Source organism: Ranitomeya variabilis, chromosome 2, assembly GCF_051348905.1.
Source record: "Ranitomeya variabilis isolate aRanVar5 chromosome 2, aRanVar5.hap1, whole genome shotgun sequence".
Taxonomy (NCBI): domain Eukaryota; kingdom Metazoa; phylum Chordata; class Amphibia; order Anura; family Dendrobatidae; genus Ranitomeya; species Ranitomeya variabilis.
The window spans coordinates 470,036,076-470,048,346 of NC_135233.1; the positions used below are offsets into that span (position 1 = coordinate 470,036,076).

The 12,271-nt window shown below is 41.4% G+C and overlaps 1 protein-coding gene across 1 annotated transcript in view; it reads right to left on the reverse strand.

Moving 5' to 3' along the window:
- Positions 1–10,032, reverse strand: part of LOC143806793 (phospholipase A and acyltransferase 2-like) — a 38,993-nt gene extending 28,961 nt beyond the window's left edge. The window contains exons 1-2 of the mRNA XM_077287713.1: positions 9,586–10,032; positions 978–1,077 (exon numbers count right to left, since the gene is read on the reverse strand). Of these exons, the coding sequence (XP_077143828.1) occupies positions 978–1,077; positions 9,586–9,600 (115 nt within the window). The 5' untranslated portion in view covers positions 9,601–10,032. The remainder of the gene's footprint in view (positions 1–977; positions 1,078–9,585) is intronic.
- Positions 10,033–12,271: the final 2,239 nt, after the last annotated feature.

Genomic DNA, 12,271 nt, shown 5'->3' on the forward strand with positions numbered 1-12,271 from the left:
GGTAACCACTGAGCCACTGTGCTGCCTGAGAGTTTATTGCTGGCCAGATCATCAATAAGACTCTCACCATTTATGGGAAGGTGAGAAAAACTAGAGAAGGTACCATTCCAATCATTAGCTACAATTTCTAAAATACACCTGACAAGAGAATCTCATTGTCCTCGGTCAGAGTTGAACCCAGGGCGCCAGCATTGGACAGCTGCAGTGCTAGCCACTGGGCCATCATGCTGCCCGAGTTCTAACCTCTGGGTAAGTCATCTATATGACTCCCGGCACCTATGGGAAGGTCAGGAAAAATAGACATAGCTGCCCAACACATCTAACCAATCTGTTCATTGATTCCAATTTCTAAAGTGAGGTGGGAAAAGATGATTCTCATGTAATCAGTGCATTATGAGGAATTGTCATAAGATGATTCGTGCATACTCAGTGCAAATGAGGGATTGTCAGAAGATGGTTCATCCATACTCAGAACAGTATGAGGAATTGTTAGAAGATGGTTCCTCCATACTCAGTACAGTATGAGGGATTGTCAGAAGAGGATTCCTTCATACTCAGTACAGTATGAGGGATTGTCAGAAGATGGTTCCTCCATACTCAGTACAGTATGAGGGATTGTCAGAAGATGGTTCATCCATACTCAGTACAGTATGAGGTATTGTCAGAAGAGGATTCCTTCATACTCAGCTCAGTATGAGGGAATATCAGAAAAGGATTCGTCCATACTCAGTACAGTATAAGAGAATGTCAGAAGATGATTCCGCCATGCTCAGTATAGTGAGGGATTGTCAGAAGATGATTCCTCCATATTCAGTACAGTATGAGGGATTGTCAGAACAGTGATGAGGACACTTCTATATACTGCTCAGGCTTCAGGAGTAGTGTACTGTATATTACATGGCCGTTGAAGGGTAAATGAATGGCTGTCCACACCAACTCATAATGCCGGGGTTCAGCTTGAAGTAGAAATAGGTTACCTGTGAGATGTACGACATAGCCGTCACCAACATATATGCCCCAGTGCTGATAAAAGGGGCGGATGAATTCAATCAGGTCGCCAAGTTGAGGAGGTGGACCCTGAAAAATGACATCAAAGGAATAACACATTACTGTAACAAATCTATCCACATGGAATATATTTAGAGCTTCAACAAAACCTGCAGAGACTGTAGTGAGTACCTGCTCCAAGGTCACACCGATGATGACTGAGATACGTGGATACCTACCCGAAGTCATTGAACACAATGGACATTTTTGGTCTAATGACAACATTCACAGTCACATCACATGAGCAGTCAATGGAAAATCAGAAAATATATATCCAGGAGACATTGATTATTAGGTCCATGCCTAACAGCATTCATACCTACTTTTACCACAAAACTATTATGAACATATATATTTTCCTTGCAAGCAGGGATTTCCCTGGGAGATGTTTGTTGTTACATTGGCTTTTTTACCTGTTGCCTACACCTCTCATAATACTCTTTTCCATTTTTATATTATTATTCACATTTTATAATTCATCAAAAAAAGATAATTAATTTAAAATATGTATGATTATCCTTAGTAAACTAATAAGACAAATCACACAATCCACCTCCCCTCCTAAAAAAACAAAATTAAGGAAGACAAACTAATTCCCAACCACATTCTACCTATCTGATCAAAATATCCTAATTTCTGCTTTCATACACTTTCAAAAACAAGGGCCCATATTATCTAATGCTGTCTAGTGGTTAGACAACCTTAACTTAACTCCTTCACCCCCGGAGCTTTTTCCGTTTTCGTTTTTCGCTCCCCTCCTTCCCAGAGCCATAACTTTTTTATTTTTCTGTCAATTTGGCCATGTGAGGGCTTATTTTTTGCGGGACGAGTTGTACTTTTGAACGACATCATTGGTTTTACCATGTCGTGTACTAGAAAACGGGAAAAAAATTCCAAGTGCAGTGAAATTGCAAAAAAAGTGCAATCCCACACTTGTTTTTTGCTTGCCTATTTTGCTAGGTTCACTAAATGCTAAAACTGACCTGCCATTATGATTCTCCAGGTCAGTACGAGTTCATAGACACCTAACATGACTAGGTTCTTTTTTACCTAAGTGGTGAAAAAAAATTCCAAACTTTGCAAAAAAATAAATAAATAAAATTGCGCCATTTTCCGATACCCGTAGCGTCTCCATTTTTCGTGATCTGGGGTCGGGTGAGGGCTTATTTTTTGCGCGCTGAGCTGGCATTTTTAATGATAGCATTTTGGTGCAGATACGTTCTTTTGATCGCCCGTTATTGCATTTTAATGCAATGTCGTGGCGACCAAAAAAACGTAAATCTGGCGTTTCGATTTTTTTTTCATTACGCCGTTTAGCGATCAGGTTAATGCTTTTTTTTTATTGATAGATCGGGCGATTCTGCACGCGGCGATACCAAATATGTGTAGGTTGGGTTTTTTTTTAATTGATTTATTTTGATTGGGGCGAAAGGGGGGTGATTTAAACTTTTATATTTTTTTTATTTTTTTCACATTTTTTTTTACTTTTTTTTTTAACTTTTACCATGCTTCTATAGCCTCCATGGGAGGCTAGAAGCAGGCACAGCACGATCGCCTCTGCTACATAGCAGCGATCATCAGATCGCTGTTATGTAGCTAAAATGCAGGTGTGCTGTGAGCGCCGACCACAGGGGGGCGCTCACAGCCACCGGCGATCAGTAACCATAGAGGTCTCAAGGACCTCTATGGTTACAATGGAGAAGCATCGCCGACCTCCGATCATGTGACGGGGGTCGGCGATGCGCTCATATCCGGCCGCACGGCCGGATGCGGTAGTTAAATGCCGCTGTCTGAGTTTGACAGCGGCATTTAACTAGTTAATAGCGGCGGGTGATCGCGATTTCACCCGCCGCTATTGCGCGCACATGTCAGCTGTAAAAAACAGCTGACATGTCGCGACTTTGATGTGCGCTCACCGCCGGAGCGCACATCAAAGCGGGGGTCCCGACATGTGACGTACTATTCCGTCACATGTCGGGAAGGGGTTAAAGAGGTTGAAGTCATTTTTGTTCAACTAAACTTTGGGCTAAACATCATTTTTGCAATCGGATTGTATTAAAAATGTTGCACCGTTTGGCTTTTTACAGACTCTTTGTTTCCCCAGCAGGTTCAACTTTAATGTGATCAGTGGATATAAAGCAGCTGAGTGAAGCTAAAAAAAAAGACTGAGGGATTCTCAGTTTACCTTTTATCATTACTCTTTGGTAGTATTCTGCTATCTGATGACTACCCTTGGTATTGCATTCTTATGTTGGTTATTTTATGTCTCTCATTGGCTTCTCCTTGTTTTCATTGTTCTTTGTTTTTACTATTAACTTTTAAAATTTCTTTTTGTGTGTAGTTTTGTTGTGTGTTTCAATCAAATATTTATTGTGTGTATTGTAGGGGATCAGTGCTCTTTGGTAGCCTCTAGAATACATGTAGGTAATATCTCTGGTCCAAACAAGATGAGGTTTATTCAGTTCATAAACTCCAGCGGTCCTCAAACGATGTAAAGTGTCCTTTTTTGGCACAAGGTTAAAACAGAAAATTAACAGTTTGTACAACAGAATGGGTACACCAGCTTAGTTATAGGTCCAACTCTCTCCAGACAAAACACAGCTTATATACCTTCCCTCCTTCCTCACACGAACACTAAAAGAGGCAACTCAGATACCTTTTAAATTATATGCAAAGCCTGCTTAGTAAAATATGGGAATGACCAGTCCCGCCCAGCTCTTCTAGTTGTTCCTAAAACCGGGAACCAAAATCCAGGCCCATTAAAAAGAACCCTTAGCACTATTAGTGCTTCACATCACCAAGGCTAACCAACTAGGTGACATATATCTCCCATCCAGGACCTGTCCAGCTCCATCCTTAAGCCGGGGTCACACTTGCGAGTTCAATGTGAGAAACTTGCGCGAGTCTCTCACATCAAGTCCTGCGCCACCGCCGGCACTCGGACCGGAGCACGCGGCTGCATAGAAATACATGCAGCCGCAAACTCTGGTCCAGAGTGCCGGCGGCAGTGCCGGGACTTGATGCGAGAGACTCGCGCAAGTTTCTCGCATTGAACACGCACGTGTGACCCCAGCCGTACAGTATATATGCATTTTGTCTGCTGTTTGATTAAATTGGAGCCACACTTGTATATATATATATATATATATATATATATTATAGTATATATATATATATATATATATATATATATATATGTATATATATATATACACACACACACACACACACACACACACACACACACACACACACTACCATTCAAAAGTTTAGGTTCACTTAGAAATTTCTTTAATTTGAAAGAAAAGCACAGTTTTTTTTCCAATGAAGCTAACATTAAATGATTCAGAAATACACTGTATACATTGTTAATGTGATAAATGACTATTCTAGCTGCAAACGTCTGGTTTGTAATGCAATATCTTCATAGGTGTATAAAGGTCCATTTCCAACATCCATCACTCCAGTGTTCTTATGGTACTTTGTGTTTGCTAACTGTGTAAGAAGGCTAATAGATGTTTAGAAAACCCTTGAAAACCCTTGTGCAAGTATGTTAACACAGCTGAAGACAGTTTGGCTGATTAAAGAACCTATAAACCTGACCTTCCTTTGAGCTAGTTGAGAATCATTACATTTGTTGGTTCCATTAAACTCTCAAAATGGCCGAAATAAAAAGAACTTTCATGTGAAACTCAACGTTTTATTCTTGTTCTTAGAAACAAAGGCTATTCCATGTGAGAATTTGCCAAGAAACTGAAGATTTCCTACAACGGTGTGTACTACTCCCTTCAGAGGAGAGCACAAACAGGCTCTAAACAGAGTAAAAAGAGAAGTGGGAGGCCCCGCTGCACAACTGAGCAACAAGAACAAGTATATTACAGTCTGTAGTTTGAAAAATCGTCACCTCACAGGTCCTCAACTGACGGCTTCATTAAATAGTACATGCAAAGCGTCTACAGTGAAGATGCGACTCCGGGATGCTGGCCTTCAGGGCAGAGTGGCAAAGAAAAAGCTATATCTGGGACTGGCTAATATAAGGAAGAGATTAATATGGCAAAAGAACACAGACATTGGACAGAGGAAGATTGTAAAAAATGTGTTATGGACAGACGGATCCAAGTTTGAGGTGTTTGGATCACACAGAAGAACATTTGTAAGATGCAGAACAACTGAAAAGATGCTGGAAGAGTGCCTGACGCCATCTGTCAAGCATAGTGGAGGTTATGTGATGGTCTGGGGTTGCTTTGGTGCTGGTAAAATGGGAGATTTGTACAAGGTAAAAGGGATTTTGAATAAGGAAGGCTATCACTCCATTTTGCAACGTCATGCCATACCCTGTGAACAGCGCTTGATTGGAGCCAATTTCATCCTACAGCAGGACAATGACCCAAAGCACACCTCCAAATTATGGCAGAACTATTTAGGGAAGAAGTAGGCAGCTGGTATTCTATCTGTAATAGAGTGGCCAGTGCTGTCACCAGATCTCAACCCCATTGAGCTGTTGTGTGAGCAGCTTGACCGTATGGTACAAGCAAAATGTGCCCATCAAGCCAAACCAACTTGTGGGAGGGTCTTCTGGAAGCATGGGGTGAAATTTCTCCAGATTACCTCAGCAAATTAACTGCTAGAATGCCAAAGGTCTGCAATGCTGGAATTGCTGCAAAAGGAGCATTCTTTGACGAAAGCAAAGTTTGAAGGAGAAAATTATTATTACAAATAAAAATCTTTTTTTCAAACCTTGTCAATGTCTGGACTAGATTTTCAATTCATTTGGCAACTCATGTGATTAATAAAAGTATGAGTTTTCATAGAAAACACAAAATTGTCTGGGTGACCCTAAACTTTTGAACGGTAGTGTATATATATTCCCCATACGGTCTATCTATATAATCGTCTAAGGGGTACTTCCGTCTGTCTGTCTCGAAAATCCCACGTCGCAATCAGTGACGGGCACAGTCCGGCCGCGAACTCGCCCCTCCCTACTTCCATCCAGTCAGTGCCCACTCTATACTCCCCTCCAGTCAGCGCTCACACAGAGTTAATAGCAGTGTTAACGGACCGCGTTATGCCGCGGTGTAACGCACTCCGTTAACGCTGCTATTAACCCTGTGTGACCAACTTCTTACTATTGATGCTGCCTATACAGCATCAATAGTAAAAAGATATAATGTTAAAAAAATAAAAAATCGTGCTATTCTCACCTTCCGAGGTCCACCAATGCGTGCGATGCTGCCGCCATCTTGGCACAGCTTCGCTGGATGCCGGAGGGTGAGTATATAGCTATTTTTTATTTAAATTTTTTTTTTAATAGGGATATGGTGCCCACACTGCTATATACTATGTGGGCTGTGTTATATACTGCGTGGACTGTGTTATATATTGCGTGGGCTGTGTTATATACTACGTGGGCTGTGCTATATACTATGTGGGCTGTGCTATATACTACGTGGGCTGTGTTATAAACTACGTGAGCTGTGCTATATACTACATGGCTGTGCTATATACTATGTGGGCTGTGTTTTATACTGCGTGGGCGTGTTATATACTACGTAGGCTGTGTTATATACTGCGTGCCTGCACTATATACTACGTGGCTGTGTTACATATTATGTGAATGCTAAATTCTACGTGGATCATATATAATACGTGGCTGTGTTATATACTAAGTGGCTGCTATATACATACATACATATTCTAGAATACCCGATGCATTAGATTCGGGCCACCATCTAGTTTAATATAAACTATTAAAAACCAGCTTGAATACTGTTAGGCTATGTGCACACGTTGAAGATTTTGTTGCGGATCCGCAGTGTTTTTTTCCACGCAGATTTGCACCAAATCCACAAAGGGTAGCTTAAGCAATGTTAATGAATGGTAATCCAAAATTGTTGTGCACATGCTGCAGAAAATTTCGCACTGATTCTCAGCGTTTTATTCTCCGCAGCATGTCAAATCTTTTTGCGGATCTGCAGCGTTTCTGCACCCATTGACTTACATTAAGTCAGTCAAACCTGCAGCTAAACCGCAGGTGTAAAAAGGTCTGCAGATTAGCTGTTGATTTGCATGCAAAAAATGCCGTAGAAAGGAAGGAGGAAGAGTGTGTGGGCGGAGACTATGCGTGAGAGGAGAATATCTGCAGGTCTCTGTGTGTGTCTGCATCTGTCTGTGTCTGCCTGCGGGTATCTGTCTACAGGTGTCTGTGGGTGTGTGTGTCTTTGTGCGCGGGTGTCTGTGCGCGGGTGTCTGTGTGCGGGTGTCTGTGTGTGAGGGTGTCTGTGTGCGCAGGTGTCTGTGTCTGCGGGTGTCTGTGTGTGTGTAGCCAGTGTGATGCAGCGGTAGGACCATACGCAGTGAAACGGCAGTGACCCATGCAAGTTCAAACAAAACGTTCCTTTATTGTTACTTCACACAGCCTATTAGCAATACATAGTAAATGGCTTCTTCATCCAGACCAATGGAAAATACGCAGTACACGGCTTCTTCACACAGTCTATCAGAAATACACAGTAAACGGTTTCAGTTTGCAGTCCCTACAGAGGCCAGAGTTCCCTTTGTCCAGTTTTCCTGGGGCGACCGCCCGCTGATACCAAGTCTCTACTCACGCCGTGCACATCACGCTATCCTCCGGATTGCAGTCAGGCAAACACAAGACAGCCTGGGACGTAGGGTGTCAGTCTCTTTGGTTCCTTTTGCCCCTGTGTTGCTCCACACAGAAAAGCTCTGCAGACAACTGCTCTGTCTGCTTCCAAGACCAACACTGACACATCTCCCCCTCTACTACAGGACTTTTAATCAGTCACTGCTTCACTATTCTAATTACAGCCACACCTGTGTCAGCAGTACGCCCTCATGGCCTCACTATGCCTCCAGGCGCACTCTGGAGAGCACAAACAGCACCCCCTAGCTGTAACAGGGGTCACTGCCTCACACCAGGCATCGTCTGGCTACACACATCAGATGATTACCCCATCCAGCTATGTCTGCTGTCACATATAACAGTGACAACATGAGCTAATGATGGGATAGTAGTCCCATCATCCGGCGACTGTGTTCAATTGTAAAACCAAAATAAACACATTCATACTTACCAAACACCTATTCCCCGATGCCCTCGATCTCCTGCAAGAAAAATAAAATAATAAACCAACATATACTTACCTTTCTGCCGTAGTCCATTTAATAACGAGTGTTACATGGCGATCTCACGTGTAGAACAGTCACATCGGGAGATGTGACCGCTCTACATGGCTCCAGTGATACACTGGCAGGAGATGATCTTCCTGTAGTGTATCACTGCTCCGCTCTTAGAGGTCACCGGAGTTCGTGCTGTCACTTGCGGCACTGCTGTGTGAGAAAATTCTCACGCAGCAGTGCTGTAAGTGAGAGTACGTACACCGGTGAACTCTCAGTGATGCACTGCAGGAGCAATTACCTCCTGTCAGTGTATCACCGGAGGCCGGGTAGAGTGGTCACATCTCCTGATGCGACTGTTCTACAAGTGAGATAGTCGTGTGACACAATCGGTATTGGACTACGTTGGACAGGGAGTATTTGTGTTGGTTTATTATTTTATTTTTGTTGCATTAGATCGAGGGATTCGAGGATTAGGCGATGCAGTAAGTATGGTACATTAAGATTCAATAAAGGAGTGTGTGTGATTATTTCAAATAAAGGATTTTATTCTGGCTGTGTCATTATTTGCCATATAACTATAGGATTAGTAATGGATAGGTGTCTTATTGACGCTTCTCCATTACTAATCCGTGGGCTTGATGTCACCGGACAATACAAAGCCCAATGCAATTTAAAAAAAAAATGTTTTTGTAAAATAAACAGACATTGTGTTTTACGCAAATTTCATTTGTGTGTTCGTGTCTTTTGTTTAACTCTTTATGTAACATTTTATTAAGGAGGGTATCTGGCTTACACATACATATATATATATATATATAATATATATATAATTAACTTTATATTTGTTTTGTTTGTGTAAACATTATATTTGAACATGGTATGTAATGGTCTTCAATGGAGAATGTAAAAGAAGAGGTTGGACAAGGAAATTACATCACAATTTTTTTTTTTTTAAATATTATATCTATAGTTAGCTTGCAAATCCACAGACAAATCCGTATGAAAAAACTCATGAAAATCCGCATCAAATCCGAATCAAAACCGCATAAAAACTGTGAGGATTTTCAACTGCATTTTCTGCCAAAAGAGGCAGAATCTGCGCAGATTTTTACAAAGGCAAATCCGCAACATGTCCAATACCATTACTGGAGTTCGATAACGTGAAAAAAGTCAGCCCGTTTGAAGGACCCTTGTGTCCAGACAGTTGAAGGATGCATTAAATTTGTGAAACTGGTTTAACAGGAAAGTTCAACATAATTGTCTCATTGATGAGTGAAATCAATTTTTCACATGTAAACACAAAATTATTCACCCCAATTCTAAGTTTATGGATGGAATTAGACACTGGTTATTTTCGTATTCCTTGGTTAAGTAGTTACAATAGGAGATTATTTCACTCACCGACTCCAGAGGCATGTCTCTCCGTGTCTCTGACCTTCTAATGGGACGTCTGCTCTCTAATTTTCCATCATCTAGTCAGCAGGACTCAGGAAATATGGCTCTGCTTATAAATAAATATGAGGTTGCAAAAACAGATGCGTCACAGTCAGACCACTCCTATTCACAGATTTCTAGAAGGCCACATAGACATAAACTGAGAGCCCTGAACAGAAAGGGTGGAAAAGCTGGCAGTCACAGATGACAAGGGGGTGAGAGCGAGCAAGGATCACAGTCTAGTGCAGCGTTCACATTTCTCACATTCCAGTCGCCAAGGCAGTCGATATGGAGCAATATTAGGATTAATATATATTCTATACATTCTAAATAATAAGGCTTATAAAAAAGAGCAAAAATACTAGGCCCATGCACAGTCTGCAATTACTGCTGAAAATCGGAGAGTAGGAGGAAGAGGCTGAGACTGGCACCAAGCACATGACTTGGCTCCGAGTATTCGCAGCACACAGATAATGCAATCTCTGGAGTTTTGGCTTCCAAAATGTCAATACAAGCAAAAAGCCATAATATGCACAAAACAAACAAAAAAAAACAATTAAAGGATTAAGCAATTTACATAATCTTTGGGTTTAAAGGGTTAAAAATAGGCCACTGCTGAGGAGATGCCGCCCTCAGTTACTACAGTAATGGGAATAAAAGAAGCAAAAATCTGAGTAAGCAGCTTTATAGCTGGGAGGGGGTTAGAAAGGCAAATTATGACTTTAGAGTGTTTCATCTTTCAGTATTTATTACGTATTAGTGTAGTGTAAAATAAAATCAAAGGATCTAGATGTAGTAAAATAATACAGAGTGGCCCAAAAGTACAGTTGTGGCCAAAAGTATTGACACCCCTGCAATTCTGTCAGATAATACTTAGTTTCTTCCTGAAAATGATTGCAAACACAAATTCTTTGTTATTATTATCTTCATTTAATTTGTCTTAAATGAAAAAACACATTATCTGACAGAATTGCAGGGGTGTCAATACTTTTGGCCACAACTGCAGGTATATAGTTGCATCTATGTTATTAGATCAGATTTTATGGGTACACACATCCGCAATATATACACCAACACGCTACATTTCAGGCATTTAAGGCTATGTGCACACGATCCGGATTTGCTGTGGATCCGCAGCGGATTTTTCCGCACAGAAACGCTGCAGATCCGCACTGTGATGTACGGTACAATGTTATTCAATGGGGGAAAAAAAGCTGTGCAGATGGTGCGGAAAAATCAGTGCGGAATTGCTGTGGATTTCAAAGAAGTGCATGTCACTTCTTTTGTGCGGATCTGCAGCTTTTCTGCACTCCTCCATGTTAAAAATCCGCAGTGGCAAAAACCGCTGAAAATCCGCACAAAATCCGCATCAATTCCGCATAAAAACCGCACAAAATCCGCATAAAAACCGCGGCAAATCCGCAGCTGCGGATTCTGCCAGGAGATGAGGATTATGTGCAGATAATTCTGCACCTCGCCTAAATATCGAAGCGGAAGTTGGAAAGAATAATATTTGTGTTATGATCTGCTATGATAAATGTAATTGATTTAACTGTCACCTGATATAACATAAGTGGACAGATTTTTTTTTTCATGTAGGATCTATCCAGGCATTATCATTTATTATTATTATTATTATACATTTTTATAGCGCAATTTATTCCATGGCGCTTTACATGTGAAGAGGGGGCAAATATAGACAAATACAATAAACATCAGCAAAAAACAAGGCACTAAGGCTACTTTCACAGATCAGGTTTTCTGTTTCAGGCAGCATCCGGCAAATAGTGGAAAAACTGATGCAACGGATCCGTTTTTCTGCCGGATCCGGTTTTTAACATGGAGTTTACAGTGAGTTCTTTCCTGGAAAAAGAGAGAGAGAGACTCCAGAATGGAAAATCTGCGTGATTTCAATGGAAAATGCTTTGAAAACCGGATCCGGACACCGGATTCATTGTTTCACATCTCAGTGTCATGCGTTTTGGACCGGTTAGTCACTGTGCACTTTTTTCGCCGCACAAAAAAACGTTCCTCTGGACTTTTTCTCCGTCCGCCGGAAACGACTATTTAGATGGATCCAGAAAAAAATGGATGCTAATACAATGGATCCGGCGCTAATACAACTCTATGAAAAAAAAAACGGATCCGGCGTAAAAAAACGGATCCATTTTTATCAAAACTTGCTGGATTGTGCCTGAAACAAAAAACCTGATGTGTGAAAGTAGCCAAACAGGTACCGAAGGAGGGAGGACCCTGCCCGAAAGGGCTCACAGGCTGCAGGCATGGCAGAAATGTTTTGAGGAGCCTGCAGAAACGCACATGTATGGAATGGAGCTTTTCTGGATCACTTCTTGCAATCACGTATTTTGATTATGTAAGACATAGTTCTAGAAAGCGGTCAGAAAGACTTGGACTGTAATTTAGCCCCGGCATTTGAAAGTACAAAGACCAAAGCTGTCACTTCCACATCCCCCCTAACACACTGTTCCAGACTGAGGGCCTCTACTACAAATATGACCATACCAAAAGTAGGAGGAAATCAAGATTTACTGCAAGACTAATAGTAAAAAAAAACGCAAGTCTGTCAATCAACAAAGAAAGAAGCAGTGGTTAATGCAAATTGAGGGAGCGCAATAGTGCACCGATCAACTTT